The sequence below is a fragment of the Macaca thibetana genome, chromosome 10 (assembly GCF_024542745.1).
Source record: "Macaca thibetana thibetana isolate TM-01 chromosome 10, ASM2454274v1, whole genome shotgun sequence".
In the NCBI taxonomy this organism is placed as follows: Eukaryota; Metazoa; Chordata; class Mammalia; order Primates; family Cercopithecidae; genus Macaca; species Macaca thibetana.
Window position 1 is genome coordinate 78,213,292 of NC_065587.1, and position 20,199 is coordinate 78,233,490.

General features: G+C 41.8%; 1 protein-coding gene across 3 annotated transcripts in view; it reads right to left on the bottom strand.

Annotated features, from left to right (window-relative positions):
• PAK5 (p21 (RAC1) activated kinase 5) overlaps positions 1 to 20,199 on the bottom strand; it is a 603,498-nt gene that overhangs the window by 2,262 nt on the left and 581,037 nt on the right. For all 3 annotated transcript variants that reach the window (XM_050745056.1, XM_050745055.1, XM_050745057.1), the window contains 3 exons: positions 17,574 to 17,700; positions 4,954 to 5,079; positions 3,192 to 3,326 (listed from right to left, as the gene is read on the bottom strand). In XM_050745056.1, coding sequence (XP_050601013.1) covers positions 3,192 to 3,326; positions 4,954 to 5,079; positions 17,574 to 17,700 — 388 coding nt within the window. The remainder of the gene's footprint in view (positions 1 to 3,191; positions 3,327 to 4,953; positions 5,080 to 17,573; positions 17,701 to 20,199) is intronic.

Below are 20,199 nucleotides of genomic sequence, written 5' to 3' on the forward strand. Positions count from 1 at the left end.
ACACAGACACCTAACCCAGTCCCCAAAATGTTTTCCCCATTCATCCTATCAACAACTTCTAATTCCAGAAAGTTACCTTAAGGAGAAAGATGTTACGAAAGCAAAAGCAGGTCTTGCCTTTAAAATTCCACTTTTTCCTTACCTTTTTCAAGTTTGAAATAATAGGTGTAAATGACAGATCAACTAAGAATGAAAACTTATTTACTAAATACAATAACAGTGGCAATCACAGCGATAAGAACAGCTATTACAAAATGTTTAGTATGTGCAGGTGCTGGTCGCACATGCTTGATGAAGCATGGTGAAAACAGGGAGCCATTTTATTTTTCTAACAACTGCAACCACACAGGCTCTGTGGAATCCCTTTCTTTAAGAGAAACAAGCTCGGCCGGGCACGGTGGCTCAAGCCTGTAATCCCAGCACTTTGGGAGGCCGAAACGGGAGGATCACGAGGTCAGGAGATCGAGACCATCCTGGCTAACACGGTGAAACCCCGTCTCTACTAAAAAAAAATACAAAAAACTGGCCGGGCGACGTGGCGGGCGCCTGTAGTCCCAGCTACTCGGGAGGCTGAGCCAGGAGAATGGTGTAAATCCGGGAGGCAGAGCTTGCAGTGAGCTGAGATCCCGCCACTGCACTCCAGCCTGGGTGACAGAGCGAGACTCTATCTCAAAAAAAAAAAAAAAAAAAAAAAAAAAAAAAGGAGAAAAAAGCTCTTGTAAGGATATCTAATACATCTCATTATTTTTCTTTAAAGGTCTTGTAATTTACTTTTTAAAGGTATATTTTACATTATGTATATATTTAGAGATGAGGGCTCACTATGTTGCCCAGGCTCAAACTCCTGTGCTCAAGTGATCCTCCCACCTCAGCCTCCTGAGTAGCTGGGAGTACAAGCACGTGCCAGCATGCTCAAGTTCCCCTGCACAAATACTAAGCGTATGGCTCAATGGATTTTTTACATACATTTACCCCTATTTACTTTCCACTCCTATCAAGATATAGTCATTATTTTAATTTCTAATAGCATAACTTAGTTTTGCTTACTTTTGTACTTTACCAAAATGGAGTCATATATTTGATTTTTTCTCCGTCTGGCTTCTTTCGCTCAGCGTTGTATCTGTGAGATTCATCCCCGATGTGTGGCAAAAGTTATATCTTTTACATTACTGTGTAGTATTCATTGTCCAATTATACCACACATTACTTATCCATTTGGGAAACAACCTTGGGCTGGTTTCCAGTTTTTTGAAACCATTAGGATTAAAGTTATTCTTGTACATGGTTTTAAAGAACATTGGCACTCATCTCATTGGGTATGAGACTATTTTCATATGATATATTTTTAGTCAATTTTTTTTTTTTTTTTGAGGTGTAGTCTCACTCTGTTGCCCAGGCTGGAGTGCAGTGGCGCAATCTTGGCTCACTGCAAGTTCCACCTCCCGGGTTCACACCATTCTCCTTCCTCATCCTTCTGAGTAGCTGGGACTATAGGCACCCGCCACCACGCCTGGCTAATTTTTTGTATTTTTAGTAGAGACGAGGTTTCACCGAATGAGCCAGATGGTCTCAATCTCCTGACCTCATGATCCACCCACCTCGGCCTCCCAAAGTGCTGGGACTACAGGCGTGAGCCGCCACGCCCAGCTGCTTTTCATTATTTAAACTTAGTCCAATCCAGTAAAAATTTCAATCTCTTTTTTTTGTTGTTGTTTATGTTTTTGTAGGTCCACATAACCTATATGAGTGATTCCACTGGGGCTCTTCCCTAAGATTTAGGGGTGAGGAAGGAGGAGATATTACCATTGCAAACAATTCTCCTCCAAAAGGCAGCCACACACTCTCTTTTACTGTCATAAAATAGATAGGAGGAGAGGTGTGTATGGGGCCAGTGTTTATAGTAGTAGTCCTACAGAAATGATCCTCTGAGTGGAAATCTCGCAGCTCCTACAGTGGTGATTCTTGGATGAAGCATCATTATTTTCTGAGCTCGTCCTAACTGGCAATCCTTGGAAAACAGGAAAGACTCCACTCAGTCTCTTACAAGCATTATATTAACCATGACCTTCATTGCCCTGTACAATCTAGCTCCTGCCCATCTCTCCAACAAGGCCTACCTTTTTCCCCTTGCTCACTTTGCTCTGCAATATAGGCCTTCTTTCTTGGCTTAAGGCCTTTCCACTTGATGCTCCCCCTGCCTGGGACCTTTTTCTCCAAGATCTTTACATGGCTTGTACCTTCTTCCTATTCAAGTCCCAGCTCTGTTGATCCCTCCCTAGAAATGGCTTCCTTCAGTCTTCAGCTTAAATCAGTGATATGGTTTGGCTCTGTGTCCCCACCCAAATCTCATCTCAAATTGTAATCCTCACATATCAAGGTAGGGACTTGGTATGAGGTAATTGGGTCATGGGGGCAGTTTCCCCTATGCTATTCTCACGATAGTGAGGGAATTCTCATGAGAGCTGATAGTTTTATAAGTGTCTGGCATTTCCCCTGTGCTCTCTCTCTCCTGCACCATGTAAGACATGCCTTGCTTTCCCTTCGCCTTCTGCCATGATTGTAAGTATCCTGAGGCCTCTCCAGCCATGTGGAACTGCGAGTCAATTAAACCTCTTTTATTTGTAAATTACTCAGTCTTGGGTATTTCTTTATAGTAGTGTAAAAACAGACTCACACAACCAGCTTTCAATCCCTTCTCCTGCACACTCCATCACATCACAGTATGTTTTTCTTTCATAGTATGTACCACACTCTGAAATTATTTTATTTGTTTGTTTGTGGTTTATTATCTGTTTCCCCAACTAGAATGCAGAGTCTAGACCCCAGAGTCAGAAAATCTGGGGTCATGCATGGTGACGTCCCAAGCTATTAGATGTCCCCAGCATGTAATAGATGCTGAATGAATGAGTATGGCATAGAGCACCTGATTTACTCTTCTAACCAAACCTTTGGGATAGAGGACAATTGTAACCCATTTTATAGATGAAGAACTCTGGGGTAGGAAAGGCTGAGTCACTTGCCCAGTAAAAGAATAGAAGAACAGAGATTCAAACCTAAGTGACTAGTTCCAAAACCCATGCCCATAAACCAGGATCTCCCTGCTGGATGTGGTAAGTCAGTCTTAAAAACCAGAGAGAGACGGAAAAATCCAAAAACCATTCTGCACTTCAGCAATAGCTGCTGCTTCTCACCTTGTGTAGGTCCTTCACTCTTGGAGGTAAACTGTCCCGGATCCTCCGCATTGCCTGGAGGGGAGGCTCGTTGAAGTAGGGGGGCTCACCATCGATCATTTCTATCACCATGATCCCAAGGGACCAGATGTCCACCTGTTGGGCACATCCCACTGGTTATCTCGGGCAAGGAGAACATTCTGAAATGTCAAGTGCGTCCACAGAACCCAAGACGTTCATACTCATTCACAAATGAATATGGTATTTGTAACCTCTCAACATTTACAATACAGATTTATAGGCTAAACTGCTGGGTAACTGAGTTTTTGCTAACAACCTTTGCCTTTTATGGACAACTTCAGTGAGGGTTCCACCCTTCAGATATAAATGAATATCTTAACGTTCTAAAGTTTAGCACTTTAATTTTTACTCTGTAAACTTTAGTAGTTAACTGTCTATTAGGGCAGATGAGAAAATCTTCCAGTTTAATGCTATGAGAATGGAGAAGAAGGTTGTATTTAAACCATAAACAAACAAGAAAGTTTTGACATATTTGTAACAAACTGCAAAGGGCTACCTTGCAGGAAGCAGAATATATTCTGATTCTTTTATTAATTAGATTTAAAAATAGTTCTTTTCTCCCCTACTTGGGGATTTCCTCCCCCTACTTTTTATTATCATTTCAAAACAGCATGCACAAAACCTCGCTTTACAAAAGCATTTTCAGGGATTGGAGAAAAGAAAAGGAAGAGATGACAAGCAATTAGTAAAGAATGGGAAGTCAGGACAATGAGGAGCCATCACTGTGCTATAAACTCCCAGTTCCACTCACTTCCCCGTTAGGGCCTCTTTATACCTCTTATCTGATGAATGTATTGCTATTATCACCCCTTGCAGTGACCTTCACTGAGAATTTATCTCTCAGGACCACAGTGAGAAAAACAAGTTGAGGACTCATCCAAGGTCAAGCAAACAAGAGAAAAAGATTCTGCCGTAACTTATGCTGATGTCCTTAGTTCATTGCCATGTCTTCTCATGCTTCTCTTCTCCCAGAATCACCATCCAGACTACAAAGTGTGGAAACCCTATGGCTAGCCGAAGCATGCCCTTTGGCTTCCACCTGTATGTAGCCTTATGTGCCTCTGAGCTTCCACCCATGCTATTACCTCCCAAGAAGGCCCTTCCTCTACTCCCTCTGACCCTGCATTTTTACACTTCCAGGCCCTACCCCTTAAAAGATTATGAGTGATTATTTTCATTCCAGTGGGAACAGAAATTGTGCCATGTTTTTGACTATGAGTCACATATTATTTTTTTCCTATAAGAAAACACTATGTAGGTCCTTCACTGTGAGATGTAAACTGTGTTGAAAACAGTTGCTCATTTAAATATCACCTCTGTTTTGTGGTACTTTCTTTGATCCTCTTTCCTTCCTCTGAATCCTCATGCCTGCTCATCTGCATGTCTCCAGTCACTTTGCAAGTTGCATTGTCTTGCTTTGTGTGTGCCTGCTACTGAGAGTGGGATCAGAGTTGGAGTGACTTCCCCACAGTGTCCACTGTAGGACTGCAATAAAGAGCCCTTGGATAAATACTGCAGTGATCTACCCCAGGGGTGGGCAGGCTCCCTCCTGCCATAGCCTACATCTGTGCCTCCTCTAGTGAGTGGGGATCCAATGTGGAGTCAAAAGTCATTGCCCCCATCTCCTGTGGTCACCAACTATCTCAGAACCCTGTGCCTGTCCCAGTCCTGCCACTCCTGACTATGACTGTGACCCCCTTACCTCTGTCCCATAAGGTAGCCTAGAAATCACCTCAGGGGCCATCCAGTAGGGAGTGCCAACCAATGATTTCCTCTTCGGCACCTCTTTGGAAACTTGAGCACAGAAACCAAAATCAGATAACTTGATCTGAAAAGGAAAGGAATGCAATAAACTAGCAATTTTAAAACAATGTCTGCTAGACATGAAAATACAAACATAGAGAGTTTCAAATTTCAAACAAAACAGTCTCATCAACAGGCCTTGGTCATATAAGGGGAGGGACTGTCAGACCCTTTTATTGGAAAGGCATGGTCCATTTTAATGGAGAAACTTCTCCTGGGCCCACCAGGATCAACTTCCAAATGTCTAAACTCCTGCTGCTTACATTCCTTCTATAAAATGATGAAACAAAAACAAAAAACTTTACAAATTAAATACACCAGAAACAACAAATTTGTTACATCCCAAGCCCACAAGTTTAATGTAATATAACAGATGATGCTTTCATATACGTAAATTGCTATTCTCAATGTGAATTTTGAACAAACTGATAAAATTTAGGTTCCTTTGAGTTGAGCACATTCAGATTTCTATGTACCATGAGGCAAATCAAAGAACCATCTCTTTTCTATATTTGAAATATTGCAAGGCCTTTGTTTACTCAGGATGTGGAAATGTCACTTTTAGTATTGGATCCCCTTCCCTTTTTGGTTTGACCCTTTGTCCATGACAGTTGAAGCTACCAAGGTGAACATCAATGGAAGTGGAAACATAGGCATAGAAACCGGGTGTCAGCACTTGGTTGTAAGGGGTTTAAGGTGGTCATCCGAAGGGCTCAGTGTATATACATGTTATTTACCTTAGATATCATCGAGGAGAAAAAAAGACTTGGAAATTTCTTTCCCAGAGCTCATGTACTCTTAAGAACATACTGCACAGTTAGGCACCCTGCTGGTTTATGAATTCTAGATGACCAGGATTCAGTTTATTTCTGGAAGCCTTAATTTCTAGTCATGATGACCTGGTTTGAACTTCAAACAGCCTTATGAAAGAGATATCAAAGAGCCACTTAGAATTGTTGGTGATAATAGAACACAAAAGAAAACAATGGTTCAGAATGACCATTTGAAGTTAAAAAAATTTTTTAAATCAATAGTACAGTCTCCAAGGTATGAATTCTCTCTTAATTCTCTTCACACCTCCCCGAACTTCCTCTTTCAACCTTTTTTTTCCCTGGCTCTACCTCTGCCATCCACCTCTTAAATATTGGGGTTCCCTAGGGTTCTGGGTTCCTCTCTCACATCTTCTCTTCTTAGATTCTCTTACTGGATACTCTTTTTCTTTCTATGCTTAGTTCAGACCTCTCTCCTGCATTCAAAACCTGTATTTCCAACTAGTGTATATTTCTATATGGATGACCACAAGTACTTCCAAACTCAGCATCCCTCTCTCTGCTCCAAAACCTGACCCCTTTTCCATCAATCCTGTTCTAGTGAATGACACCAACATCCACCAACATCTATCCACGAAAATCATCCTTGACTCTTCTCTCTATCTCGCTCCAAATCTTCCTGGTTAGAGTTTAAAAAAAACTATCTCTGTAGCTTCAGGACCCACGATAGTGCTTTGCCCATGATAGGTTTTCAAAATCAAAATTGTTGCATGAATTGACGAGCCTTAATCATAAGAAGTGAAAGAGGCCTCTGCAAATGAAGAACAAGTGCATTAATATATTATAAAGACCAGGATTCAGCAGGGAGGTCTGAACCAAAGACAAGATTCCCCCTGCCACACATGTTATTATGGTAATTTCCAAACGTACAGCAAAGCTGAAAGAATTACAGAGTGAACATCCCTATATGCATGAGTAGATTCTATAATTATTAATGTTTTGCTGTGTGGGCTTTATCATACACCTATCGCTCTATCCATCCATCTAATCATCTAATTTTTGATGCATTTCAAACTGAATTGATGACAGCAGTACACCTCACTCCTAATTGAGCATTAACTGGAGTTCAATGTGTGTTTATTTTTAACAGTTTAAAAATTATATAGAGTGAAATGTACACACTTTAGGTTTATCATGCGATGAGTTTTGACCTCCCAGTACTACCAAGATCTGGGCAACACCATTGCTAGGGCACTGATGCTCACATCAGTGGGATATGAGTGGTAGTCAAACCAAAACACAGAAGTGCTTAGGCCACTTTGCCAAGGATACAGAGCTAGTAATGGAAAGAGCCAGGATTCAGGAATTTAATCACCACTCTGTACTGAAGAGCAAAGTTACAGGCTGAAAGAAGGGAGTTACTGGAGTGGTAGATGTTGAAGAAAGAGGAGAGAGTGAGGGTAACTGATGATAGGGTTTTTAAAGCATCCCTGTAGGAGCGATGGGACAGGATCCAGGGTCTTGCTATTTAAAGCATCATCTTCATCAATAGCAGCAGCTGCAATGTCACCTGGGAGCTTGTTAGATTTGCAGAACCTCAGGCCCCATCACAAACCTGCTGAAGTCACAGTTTCCACTTTAACAAGATCCCCAGGCCATTGGTGTACACATTATAGTTTGAGTCATAGGAGATCACAGTTCAGCCAAGAAACAGAAGAGGAAGGAGGTCACACGGACAGGTGGGGATGAAGGGGCATTTGTTTGCACAGAGTCTAATCTCTTTAGCATTCTGACAAAAGCCTTAACATTTTCACCACACCGTCTTCCTCCTGCTGAGCTAAACACACTACAGTCCACCTGAACAGCTTTTAAAGTCCTCTGTAATCTGGTGCCTTTTCACATAGCCAACCTCATTCCTCATGGCTTTCTGCACACACTAAAACCATTCTTAGGGACCAGGACTGTTCCTAGAATGTAGGATTTCCAGTGCTAAAACTCAGAAAGTTCTGTGCAAATCAGAAAGAGGTGGTCACCTTACGGTCCATTCCCAACTCTGAGTTTTCGTTGATGATTTTTTTCTTGCATATTCAACTCTCAGGCATACATCAAGGGCTTCATCAAATCTAATATTCTCCAGAACTCTTCTCAGGAGCCCATGTTGATCTCTCTCCTTTCCAAATTCAGAGAATTTGGCAAGCATTCAATCCTGAACTGTTTTCTGGTGCTGATTTTCCGCCTCTAGCTAGAGATGACATTCCTTGGGGACAACAACTCTGCTTTCTGATTGCAGAGCCTTACTGTGTTCCTTAAGAGCTGGGCAAACAAACAGTAGAAACTCAGAAAACACATGCTACTAGATTTATTTTATATTGACACACGTACATAATAGTACACCGGGTGACAGAAGACACACTGAAGCTCTTTCTGAAAACGTCTGAAGCATACTGAAGATAGCTCTTGCTAGAATCAAAGTTGGAACACAGATTAAATGAAAGTAACATTTTGGAAATTATCAATGTGATTTTTTTTATTTCCTTCTTCATGATATTCTCACTAATCGTCTTAAGGCCAGTGATTTGGACCAATGGTGGTATGATTTGAATTGGAAGGGATTAGATTATGCCCAAAGAAATGCTGGAGAAAGCTGGTTTAGTAGAGACGTGATATTCACAATTTTTTAATAAGAATCAATCCCAGAGGACTCAGATCATAGAATTCCACATGTGTATGAAAAAGAGGGTCTCGTAGTCGTGATACCTGGTCCATAATCCTTGGTGCCCTATTACAAGAGGAGTCAATAATGCATAGAAGTAAACATCCTACAGTCCACCCCTTGTAGTCTGCGATAATTTACAGAAGGGGAGAAAGAGGAGTGATGTTGACTATGTGAGGTCCTGACCTCCTTATGATATACCACTTTTCTTCACTCCAAGCAGTTGGTGGTGGGCTTTGGAAATATCTGTGTTGCATACATTCCCATACAAATAAGGGAGAGGAGAAGCCCCACAAGCATGGGTTCAGAGGTCATATTCAAAATATTCAATAACCAGATTAATGTAGGCCAATTGGAACCTAGATAGAAAGTCAAGCAAAGTCCTAGAGTTACCCTGGGAAGGATTACCATTTTTAATGAGGTGAGGAGGGTCTTGGGAAGTGGCTGGAGTGATGGGGGATAGTCTAAGGACTTAAAGCAGTGACTGTCAACCAATCAGCATGAAAAGCTTGCAATATTTTAAAAATGGGTGTAGACATGCTAGTAAAACTGACTGAACACCAGCCTTGGCCACACCCAGTGTGAAAGGAAAATTAAAAACTCAGGACCCCAGTTCACTCTGCCAAGAAGAAAAATCAAACTAAAAGCTGAGTCCTGCGAGAAGCTGCCTTCTGTTTTGTTTCTAAGTAGACAGCTACAGGTCATATGTAAATATCTTCACAGGTAGTGACTCTATGTTCACATTATATTCTGTAAAGTGCCGATTTGCTGAGCATGAGATCAATACATAATTGACAGTTCTCCCACCTGCTCCTTTTCTCTTGCAACAAGTGGATGACCATACCCTCCCTCTTTCTCCTCCAGCCCACGTTTCCCCTTTCCCTCAAATTCATCTTTGGAGAAAGGCACAGACCACAGTTTCTATGAATCCATGTTTTTTTTTTTTTTTTTTTTCTTCTGGACATGTCCTTGACCTTGGCAAAATAAACTTCTAAATTGATTGACACATGTCTCAGATATTGTTTCATTTTATACCAGCATGTAAAATGTACTCCATGGAGACACGGTACAATAGTGTGGGTGGACATGAGCTTGCGGCAATGCTACTGGCTTCCATGGCCTGTGTGGGATGTGCAGGGGTTCAGAGGTTCCTCTAAATCTCAGTGAGGGAATGGGAAGGGTCTGGCACAAGCCTGTGGTTGGGACAAGGAGGCAGCCTGTAGGGCACCTTTCAACCCATGAGTGAAGAGGTTGTGACTGTGAAGTAGAGCAGAGGCGTGCCCCTGGATAGCCCAGCCACAGATAGGACCAGTCAATCCTGCTACCTGGTCACCAGTCCAGGTAGCAGGAGAGTCCAATGACAGCAAGGCAGGGAGGGGAAAGGACAAGAAGATGCTTCTTATCTCCTTCACCCTGAGGTTCCATGAGCCATGCTTGTCTCTCCTTCACCTGCGTTCCATCTTGGGAATAAGTGGTGGTGGAGAGGAGAGGAGGGAGTAGGTGGTGGTTAAATCTGAAAGGCTGAGTTTATAAAGGTATCATTTATACTTCTCAATAATGTAGTTGAACTTTGATAGACAATGTTCAAATTATTCAAGCCAACTAAATTTAACGCATTGAATTAAAATAGATGTTTTTGAAAAGAATCTAGCCAGTAGGACTCTGTGAAGAAGTCTGGGTTAGTTTTAGGAAATATAGAAACTATAATTGTGGGGGGTGTGTGTGTGTGCGTGTGTGTGTATTTCCAAAACTAGGGTGTGAGTAAATTTGCAACCCCAATACACAGAGAGTAGAGGAGGAACAAACGTTCCAATCAATTTTGTTTGCCTATAAATTTAAGAAACCTGCATGGTTAAGGAGGTGAATGTATCAGCATTTTGCTATTGGCAGTTTTAAATTTCAACATCTCTAGTGTGGGTTTCTCTTTGCTGACTTGAAAAATATCCAAACCCCTCAAAATCTGGCATCCTAATAACCATCTCCCTGACAAAATGTGAGATGAGCAATTGAAACTCGACACTTGAAAGTGAGGCCTGTTCTTCTGCTGTAGGAGTATAAGTGCTTTTGCATGATTCTTTACTCATCCAAGTACATAAAAGGGACAATTTTCTAAAAGAACATAATTGCACACAACATTTGTCCAAATAAATCTGCAAGTAGATAATGAGAACTCAAGTAATGAGTATAATAAAGCACTGTGGGCAGATCTTAAAAGCAAATCACATAGATGCTAAGCTGAGCCTTACTTTGGGTAGAATTGTGCAACTGGGCTGCTTAGGAAACCACCTTCGTCTCACTAATGCAGTTAGGCTAAGGAACTACCGCTAGTATGTTGTCCGCCCCCTAAAATGAGAAAATGTAGCTTGTTACACAAGGAACTTTAGTTAAGAGCTCAGACAAAGCTGTTATTTAAATGTGAGATCCTATCCATCTCTCATGTGTCCTGGCCAGGAGTCAGGGTCCCCATAAATGAATGGTGGAGGGTTGGGGGTAGTGAGGGTGGGCAAAAGAGAGTCTATCCACAGGGCAGCTACAGGTTTAAAGACGGAATGTAAAAACCCTTGCTCTGTAAATTGCATGCACTCTAAAGAATTCTGTGCCTGCTCTAGGGTCTTGGCTAATGCAAAAGAGGGCTGCTTGTGTGCCTTATAAGGCAATGACACTCAATGTACAACGTGTGTAGCATCAGCCTCACCTGAGAGCCTGTTAGAATGCAGCTTCCTGGGTACCATGTAGCCTGAGTGAACCAGAATCTCTGGGGGTGGGGCCCAGGAATCTGTTTCTTGCCAAGCTTTCCAGCAGGTTCTGATGCTCAGTAAAGTTTGAGAACTTTATGGAAAAAGCAGACAACAGTGGCCAGAAAATGTCTTCAGGCATAAAGATGCAGATGGTGGTATTTGGAGGTGAAGCTAATGATCGCTGGAATAGGAAGTTCCAGGAAGATCTGGGCGGGGCACCAACGTCATTTGCTATGGTACAACTCACCGTTCTTATACCACTTCCCTTATCACCATGTGTGAATCCAGGCACAGTGTTGCCAGACCCTTTGATTTTTCAAGGAAGACAGGAATCTGAAATTTTATATGACATCTTCCAAGTTTTGATTTGTGGCAATCAATTTACAGTAAAAAGAAAAAGAGATCATAAAGATCACTTGTGTGCATCTCTTTTCCATAAACTTATTGGACTTAGTAGGTCATGGGTTTGAATTCCGGCCAATGAATTTGTCAAAAGTCAGTCACTCACTGCTTACTGGCCCCTAAGTAATTCATTTATCAAATGTTGGCCCTAGGCCAAGGAAAGGTCATGATGATTCTACACAACACTTAATTACAAGAGCAGAAGAAATGCCTTCTGACTTAGCATCTACCTTGTACCTGGTATACTTCTGAAGGTTTTACACAAATTACATTATTAATTCCTAAGCCACTCTATGAAATATATTTATTTTCCTCTTTCAAATCCCAAACACCACATTCTCCCTTCTTAACACAAATTAGTGACTCGTTAGATATTATTTATGTCATAGATAATAATTGAATGATTTACTTTTACTTGATAGAAGATAATTGGTCTAGTCTTTTGAGAGGACAGAAAGTATTCATTCTTTTAAACCCAAGCAATTCTCAGTCATTTTTCCTAACTTTTAAAAGTTTTTAAAATTTTTTAATTATTTCGGAGACAGGGTTCACTTTGTCACTCAGGCTGGAGTGCAGTGGAATGATCTTGGCTCACTGCAGCCTCAAACTCTAGGGCCCAAGCAATCCTCCTGCCTCAGCCTCCAAAGTAGCTAGGACTATAGATAAGTGCCACCACATCCAGCTAATTTTTTAGTTTTCTTGTAGAGATGAGATGGGACTTCAATATGTTTCCCAGGTTGGTCTTGAACTCCTGGGCTCAAGCAATCCTCTTGTCTTAGCCTCCCAAAGTGCTGGGATTACAGATGTGAGCCACCATGCCCAGCCAACTTTTAAAATTTTTAAATAATGATAAATCCACAGGAAGTGGCAATGTGCACCCATCTCTCCCTAGCATTAGCATCTTACATGGCTACAGTAAAATATCAACACCAATAAATTGATTAGGTACAATTTATAGAACTTATTCAAATTTCATTAGTTACAAATGAATTCATTGTGTGTGTAGTGTACGTAAGTATACTCGGAAATTTTATCACGTGTTGCCAACTAGTCAACTAACCAGGAGGAGGCTAGTTACCTGAAGAGTTACTATGGTGGGCAACTAGAACTTGATCTTGCTGAGAAAGTCTGGGAGACTGTATAGAACAGTGCAACAGTCATTGTGGTTTTTGCTATTAAAAGTAATGACAACTGATTCTGCACCAACCTACTATAACCACCACCAAAATCAATATACCCAACTTTACCATCAGCACAGGACTCCCTGGTGCTATTCTTTATAGACACATTCCCACAACCCTGAATCCCTGCCAAACACTCATCTGCTGTGTATTTCTATAATTATGTTATTTCATGAATACACACACACACACACACACACACACACACACACATATATATATGGAATCTTATAGTGTGTTTCCTTTTGAGATTGGTGTTTTCTCACTCAGTGTAATTTTCCTGAGGTTCATCCAAGTTCTAGTGTGTATCAATTGTTTGTTTTTATTGTTGAGTGGTATTCCATGATATATTAATACTGTTTGTTTAACCATTTGCCCTTTGAAGGACATTTAGGTAGTTTCCACTTTGGAGCTATTATGAAGAAAACTGTTATAAACATTTGTGTACATGTTTCTGTGGGAAAATAAGTTTCCATTTCTCTGGATAAATGCCTCAGAGTGCAAGTGCTGGTCATATGGCAAGTCCATTTTTAATTTTGAAAAAGAAATGCCAAAGTATTTTCCTGAGTGGCTATGCCATTTTAAATTCCTATGAGCAGTGTATGAATGAGTGTTGTTATCACTATTTTTCATTTTGTCATTCTTATATGTGTGCAGTGATAGCTCATTGTAGTTTTAATTTGCATTTCTCAAAGGCTAATGATGTTGAACATCTCCAAAAAGGAAGAGAACCTAATAAATCTTGTGTGGCAGACAGTATTTTCCAAAAATGCCAACAATAATTTTGCCCATCCCATGAGCTCTTCTTACAATATGACTTAATTTTTCTCACACTGAGGAGGATTCTATACTCCTCCTCGTTGAATCTGGAAGGGCTTGTGACCATGGTGAAAGTGATGTCATATGATTCTGAGGCTAGGTTATAAAAATGCCATGCACTTCCACCTCGTTTTCTTGGGACACACTCTTGGAACCCAGCTGTCATGCCATGAGGAAGCTCAAGCCACATGGGGAGGCCACGTTGTAAGTGTTCTGGTAACAGCTCCCACTGGCCTGCCTGGACTGACTACCTGACATGTGAGCGAGGATAACTTCCAGATGACTCTGGCCCCAGGCATTACCTAACCACAAGTCAGAGCAGCACTGTTTTCCTGAGCTTAGCCAACTCTTGGATCTGTAAGAGACAATGCTAAAGTGACTGTTGACTTAAGACTCTAAATGTTGAGATGCTTCGTTATAATAGCGATAGATAATTGAAAAAGTCTTCTCTACTATATAATGTTGTACACTAATAGACTAGTATAAAAACGTACTCTCAGCCTTTTCTTGGAGTAGCCATACTCCATTTCTGCTCTCTTTTAAAAGAAAAGTTTCCTTTTCCTACAGACACTGGAGAAACCACTGGACCCAATAAGATGCACTGTTCTGAACATGAATGGGTAAACTCTGGACAAAATGGCCAAGAGGCACAAGATCCACCCAACATGCTGTTGCTTCCTTTGTCTGGAATGCTCCTGTTTCTGGCAGCCACAGGGTCCAGTCCCCAATGTGTCTGCTGTAATGCCACCACATCAGAGGGATCTTCTGATCAGCCTCCATGATAGAGCCCCACCCCTCCCATCACTCCCCATTCTCCTTACTATGCCTAAATTAATCCTAGGACACTTAGTACTTATCAACCCTTGTTTGGTGGGGATTTTGTTTGTTTATTTATCTATTTGTTTATTATCACATTCCCAGCCCACAAATAAGCTTACTAGAGGAAGTGATTTTGCTTTGTTCATCCCTAAGATTTAGAACTGTCTGTTACACGTAGTAGACATTCAGCAAATATTCAGTAAATGAATGAGGGAACAAACCAATAAGGACTAAAAGCACCTACAATGTGTCTATTTATATGAGCTCTTTGCTGGAGGTGTTCGAGACAAAGGTGCAGGAGGTGTTCGAGACAAAGGTGCAGGAGGTGTTCGAGACAAAGGTGCAGGAGGTGTTCGAGACAAAGGTGCAGGAGGTGTTCGAGACAAAGGTGCAGGAGGTGTTCGAGACAAAGGTGCAGGAGGTGTTCGAGACAAAGGTTCTGCTCTTGAGAATGACAACTGAATGATTTAAGAATCTTGTACAAGGCCGGGCGCGGTGGCTCAAGCCTGTAATCCTAGCACTTTGGGAGGCCGAGACGGGCGAATCACGAGGTCAGGAGATCGAGACCATCCTGGCTAACACGGTGAAACCCCGTCTCTACTAAAAAATACAAAAAACTAGCCGGGCGAAGTGGTGGGCGCCTGTAGTCCCAGCTACTCGGGAGGCTGAGGCAGGAGAATGGCTAAACCCGGGAGGCGGAGCTTGCAGTGAGCTGAGATCCGGCCACTGCACCCCAGCCTGGGTGACAGAGCGAGACTCCATCTCAAAAAAAAAAAAAAAAAAAAAAAAAAAAAAAAAAAAAAAAAAAAAAAAAAGAGTCTTGTACATTGACGGGAGGGGTGATCTTTAAGTAAGTTGATTAAACAATGACTTCTTATCTTACTCTCATTTTGATACTGGATTTTGATACTGGATATGTTCTTACAGCAAGGAAGCCTGTAACATAAATTTCTAGAAACAAGGAAAGAAAGTCTGGCTTGAAATTGCTCTGGTAGACCATTTTAATGCTTTGCAAATTGCATTCTGACACCGTGGAGCCTTGCATAGGAGCTTTCCTGAGTCTGGACAGGGAGGATTCTTGATCTTTTCTCATAGCTGCCCCACTTATATGGGAGACTGAGAAAAAATGCATACAGTCTTCTCCCTGTGTCCACATCCCTGTGCAACGTGACTTTGCATCTTCTCCTATCAAGAGGGAGAGTCTATATCCCCACCCCTTGAGTATGGTCTTAGATATTCAGTAAATATAATATAAGCAGAAGATTTAAAAGGGCCTACACATCAGGGTTTGCCTCTTTTGGTGCCCTTGGGAACTTTGCCACAGGTACCATGTGAATAAGTCCAGGTGACTCTGGGAGATGAGTGATACTTGGCCCTGTTACCTCCACTGTCCCTGCTGAGAGCCAGCTGACTGCCAAGCAAATGAGTAAGGCCATCAGCATAGGCTGATCACAATGTAAGGGAGAGCTCAGCTGATGTCACATGATGCAGAGATGAGCTGGTGCAGGGACGAGTCGTCCCAGTAGAGTCAGCCCAAACGGTGGCTTACAGATTTGTGAGCAAATAAATGGTGATTGTTTTAAGTCACTTTGAGTGGATGTAGCAAAACCTGACTGATACATGCTACTGTACCCTTCTTTCTTAAGAGAAGCAATGCAATGGTTAGAGCAATGTGAAAAGCAAGTCTTAAAACTCCCCATTAAATACAATCCCAAGTTTGTAAATTGTATATACAGGTACATGGAAATATGGGAAAAATAGGTAATGGGATTAGGAGTGATCGTTGTTTTATCCTCTATACTTTTTTGAGTTTACTAAATTTTCTACAATAATATTTACAATCTTTTTAAAACAACAAGAAAGAAAAGCCAAAGTGCTTGGTTAGTTTCTTCTGGCTGCCCTCTGATCATTCCTGGGCAATTTCTGATATGACATAAACATTTTCCATATGGCAGGGGTTGCTGGGTGTAAAAGAGAGGAACATCAAAGGAATGGTTGGCTCCATTCATGCCAAGGCCACTGCCTCCGGTGGGAGTTTCAGGGGACTCAAAAGAGCCTAATGGTTTAGAGCTATGCTTTGAAACTCTTCCATTTAACTAAGCCTTCCTTGGAATGTAAACTGGTTATTTCCTTGGCTGTTATATTCCATGCTCTCTGCCCAGGGGTGGCTGATGAGTTTCAGCAGAATCCCTTGCGCAGGTTGCGGTGATATGAAATACAGAAATCTGGGCCTTGAGGTATGCCAGTGTGATAAACATCCACTGTTTGTCCTTCTGGATCCATTTTCCTCCGTCCTCTAAGTCTTAGGAAACTAACCTATATTGACCGCATTTTGGCTCCTAGCTAATTCCAGTCAATAGGGAGCATCAGTAGGAAACTAGAAGGAGGAAGAGTGAGGTTGGAGGATTTATTCTCTCAGCTCTCATCCTGCAGGTTCATCTTGGTTTGGCTTCTACCAAAGATCAGAGCTCCCGTCAGGCAGCCCCGAAATCTACAGCAATCTCCATTTCCAGATTCTAGTAGTCAGGACCTCACCTCACCGCTTCAGGCATGGGGTAGTAGGAGTAATGTTCCATTCTAAAGTACTGAACTAATTCTCATACACTATTCCTTATGATTTTTCTATATCTGCCTACGTTTTTGTAAACTGTCCTTTATTACACCATCCTCAAATTACCCAAGTGGAGTTGATCATCTGTTACCTGCAGGGGCTCTGGAAGGTACTGGGGACACATGTATTCATGTGAATAGGCTGGATGCACCCCTAGAAGAGTCAGCTCTTCTCCTCCAACAAAAACGGATGTGGCAGAAAGGAAAAGAAATAGCCATAGTTTCCATTACTTCCTATACTCATTGTTAAGGAGGCAAATTATCCATCAAAGTCAGGCAATTCTGACTAACAAGGTGACACAGAGGAAGGGATGGTAATTTCTTTTTTGTAAGCCTTCTGGGAAGAGAAGTGGGTGACTTGTGACTCAGAAAAATTAGAGTTATAAAAAAGTGTTTCTAAAAAATTATGCCCATGACAGATAGAGTGACAAGAAAAACTATGAAGGGCCCAAACATGAACATCTTACCCGGCCATCACTTGTCAGGAGGATGGAGTCACTTTTTATGTCCCTGTGAATCACTCCTTGGTTATGAAGGTAGGAGAGAGCTCTCAGAACTGACAGACAGACAGTAGCTATCTGTTCTTCATTCATTCTGGAAAGGAAATAACATTTAAGGAACAAGACAGGTTTAAGAACATCTTTGAAATGCTCAAGAGAGGCAGCTCCCTTGTGCTTTAATGAAACAGTGCACGTGCTCCAGCCCATATCTGAAAAAATCTGCAGACAAGGGAAGGAAGTCTTTGGGATCTGACTCCCAGAACAAAGGCGCTTGGCACCGAGAATATGACAGGGACCAAATATAAGTGAAAGGAAAGAAATCACTATTTGTCAGCTTTTTGGTCATTCATGCAAATGCACTTCCAGGAACTCTATTTATTTATTTATTTATTTGTTTATTCTTTGAGATGGAGTCTCGCTCTGTCACCCAGGCTGGAGTGCAGTCTTCCTTTTTGACTTTCTTTTCTTTTTTTTTTTTTTTTTGAGATGGTGTCTTGCTCTGTCGCCCAGGCTAGAGTGCAGTGGTACAATCTCAGCTCACTGCAACCTCTGCCTCCCGGGTCCAAGAGATTCTCCTGCCTCAGTCTCCCAAGTAGCTGGGATTACAGGTGCCCACCATCATGCCCAGCTAATTTTTGTATTTTTAGTAGATGGGGTTTTGTATTTTTAGAGATGCGGTTTCATCATGTTGGCCAGCCTGGTCTTGAACTACTCCTGACCTCAGGTGATCTGCCTGCCTCAGCCTCCCAAAGTGCTAGGACAGGAGCCACTGTGCCAGGCCCCATGAACTCTTAACAGATAATTCCATAGGCATGAACAAGCCTCCAGGTCCCACAGAGACAACACACTGAATAGGTGGATGAAGATTTCAGGCGTGGCTGTTAAATGATCATAAGCAAATCCTTTAACTTCCTTGGGCCTCATTTTCTTCATCTTAGAAATGGGGAGAGCTACAGTTTTCAAGGCTGAGCTTAGGCAAAGTGGTCTTTGCATCTCTAATCCTCCCTCTGGGACCTACCCTACTTCCTATTCACCCTCTCTCTTCTTCCCCCAAGGAGCTAGAGGTTTTTGTTGCTTCAGGTCCCTTCTCTCAAAAGGAAATTGGACCTAGGAAGTTACTAATAACTAAGTGTGAATGGATAGTATTTTAATAAATGGACCATGGGAATGAGAAAGGAAGTGAAGTATTGGTTATGGCCTCCTATATCTCATCACTGCCCTCCTGTGGAGAAAGTTTTTCCTTCTCCATAGTTTTAGAGGGGGAGGGGGAGGTCAGGTAACTGCCCAAGGTTGCACAGCTAAGAAATGGCCAGGTCACAATTCAAACCCCACCTCTTTTTTAGTCCAGAACCCACGCTTTCCCACTTTCCCATTTTCCCACACTGCCCTCACCACTCGAATGAATGGATTTTCCTAATGGCTGAAATAGTTCAGCCACTGAGGAATCTAGGTGAGAATTATTTGGATGGCACAGGTTGTTCAGTGCCCTCAAAATGACTCATTTAGGCAGCTGCCTAACTCATCTATGTGCAAAACTTCCTCCCTATTCCATGTTAAATAATAAAAGTAAAAGAGGTCCTAAAGCAAACTATCATACAAACAGAGGAGGCTGCCAGGAGAGACAGAGGATATAAATGACCGGAGCCCAAATTTAAGGACAACCTTGTAAAACTCCAGTAACCCCAGGTAAATCTAAGGTCAGCAGAATAAGGAAATGAATGGCTTTGAATTTTCATTTCAGTCTAGTTGATGCTAGAAAATCCTGATGGGATTCAAAAGTAAGGTATAAAGAGGTAGCCAATTAGGAGAATATCAAAGGTATAAAGTTGATGAGTATGAAGAAACACATCCTTCCCTTCAAGGAGGATTTGGCCAGGTGCAGTGGCTCATGCCTGCAATCCTAGCACTTGGGGAGGCTGAGGTGGGAGGATTGCCTGAGGTCAGGAGTTCAAGACCAGCCTGGCCGACATGACGAAACCCTCTCTCTACTAAATATACAAAAAATTAGCTGGGCATGGTGGCCCGTGCTTGTAATCCCAGCTACTTCGGAGGTTGAAACATGAGAATTGCTTGAACCTGGGAGGCGGAGGTTGCAGTGAGCCGAGAGTGCACCACTGCATTCCAGCACGGGCAATAGAATGAGGCTCTGTTTCCAAAAAAAAAAAAAAAAAAAAAAAAAGAGGATTCCACAGCACCAGTCTCATATGAAGGCAGATGAGAAGAAATGTTCTTGCCTGAAACAGAGGAAACTGACAACTTCTGTGTTCTGTGGTATGTTGGTCATTATCCTGAGTGGTTTTCACATGACCATTTTCACATGTGGAAAAACACATTCCTCAGAGGTTTAGAGTATCTGCAGCAGGGACAAGCTCACATATACCTTCAAATTAATTCAGAACCAAGAACCACCATCTTTAATAAAATTATTTTCTCTTGAATTCCATGAAATTTGAGTTACCTGAAGCAGGTGTAAAGATTGTTTACCGGTCGACTATACCAAAAATTACTTGAGTCTAACCCCTAGTCACTAACAGAAATATCCCATTTGACTGGAACATGTGACAAATACTTCCTAATCCAATGCCTTTGAAAT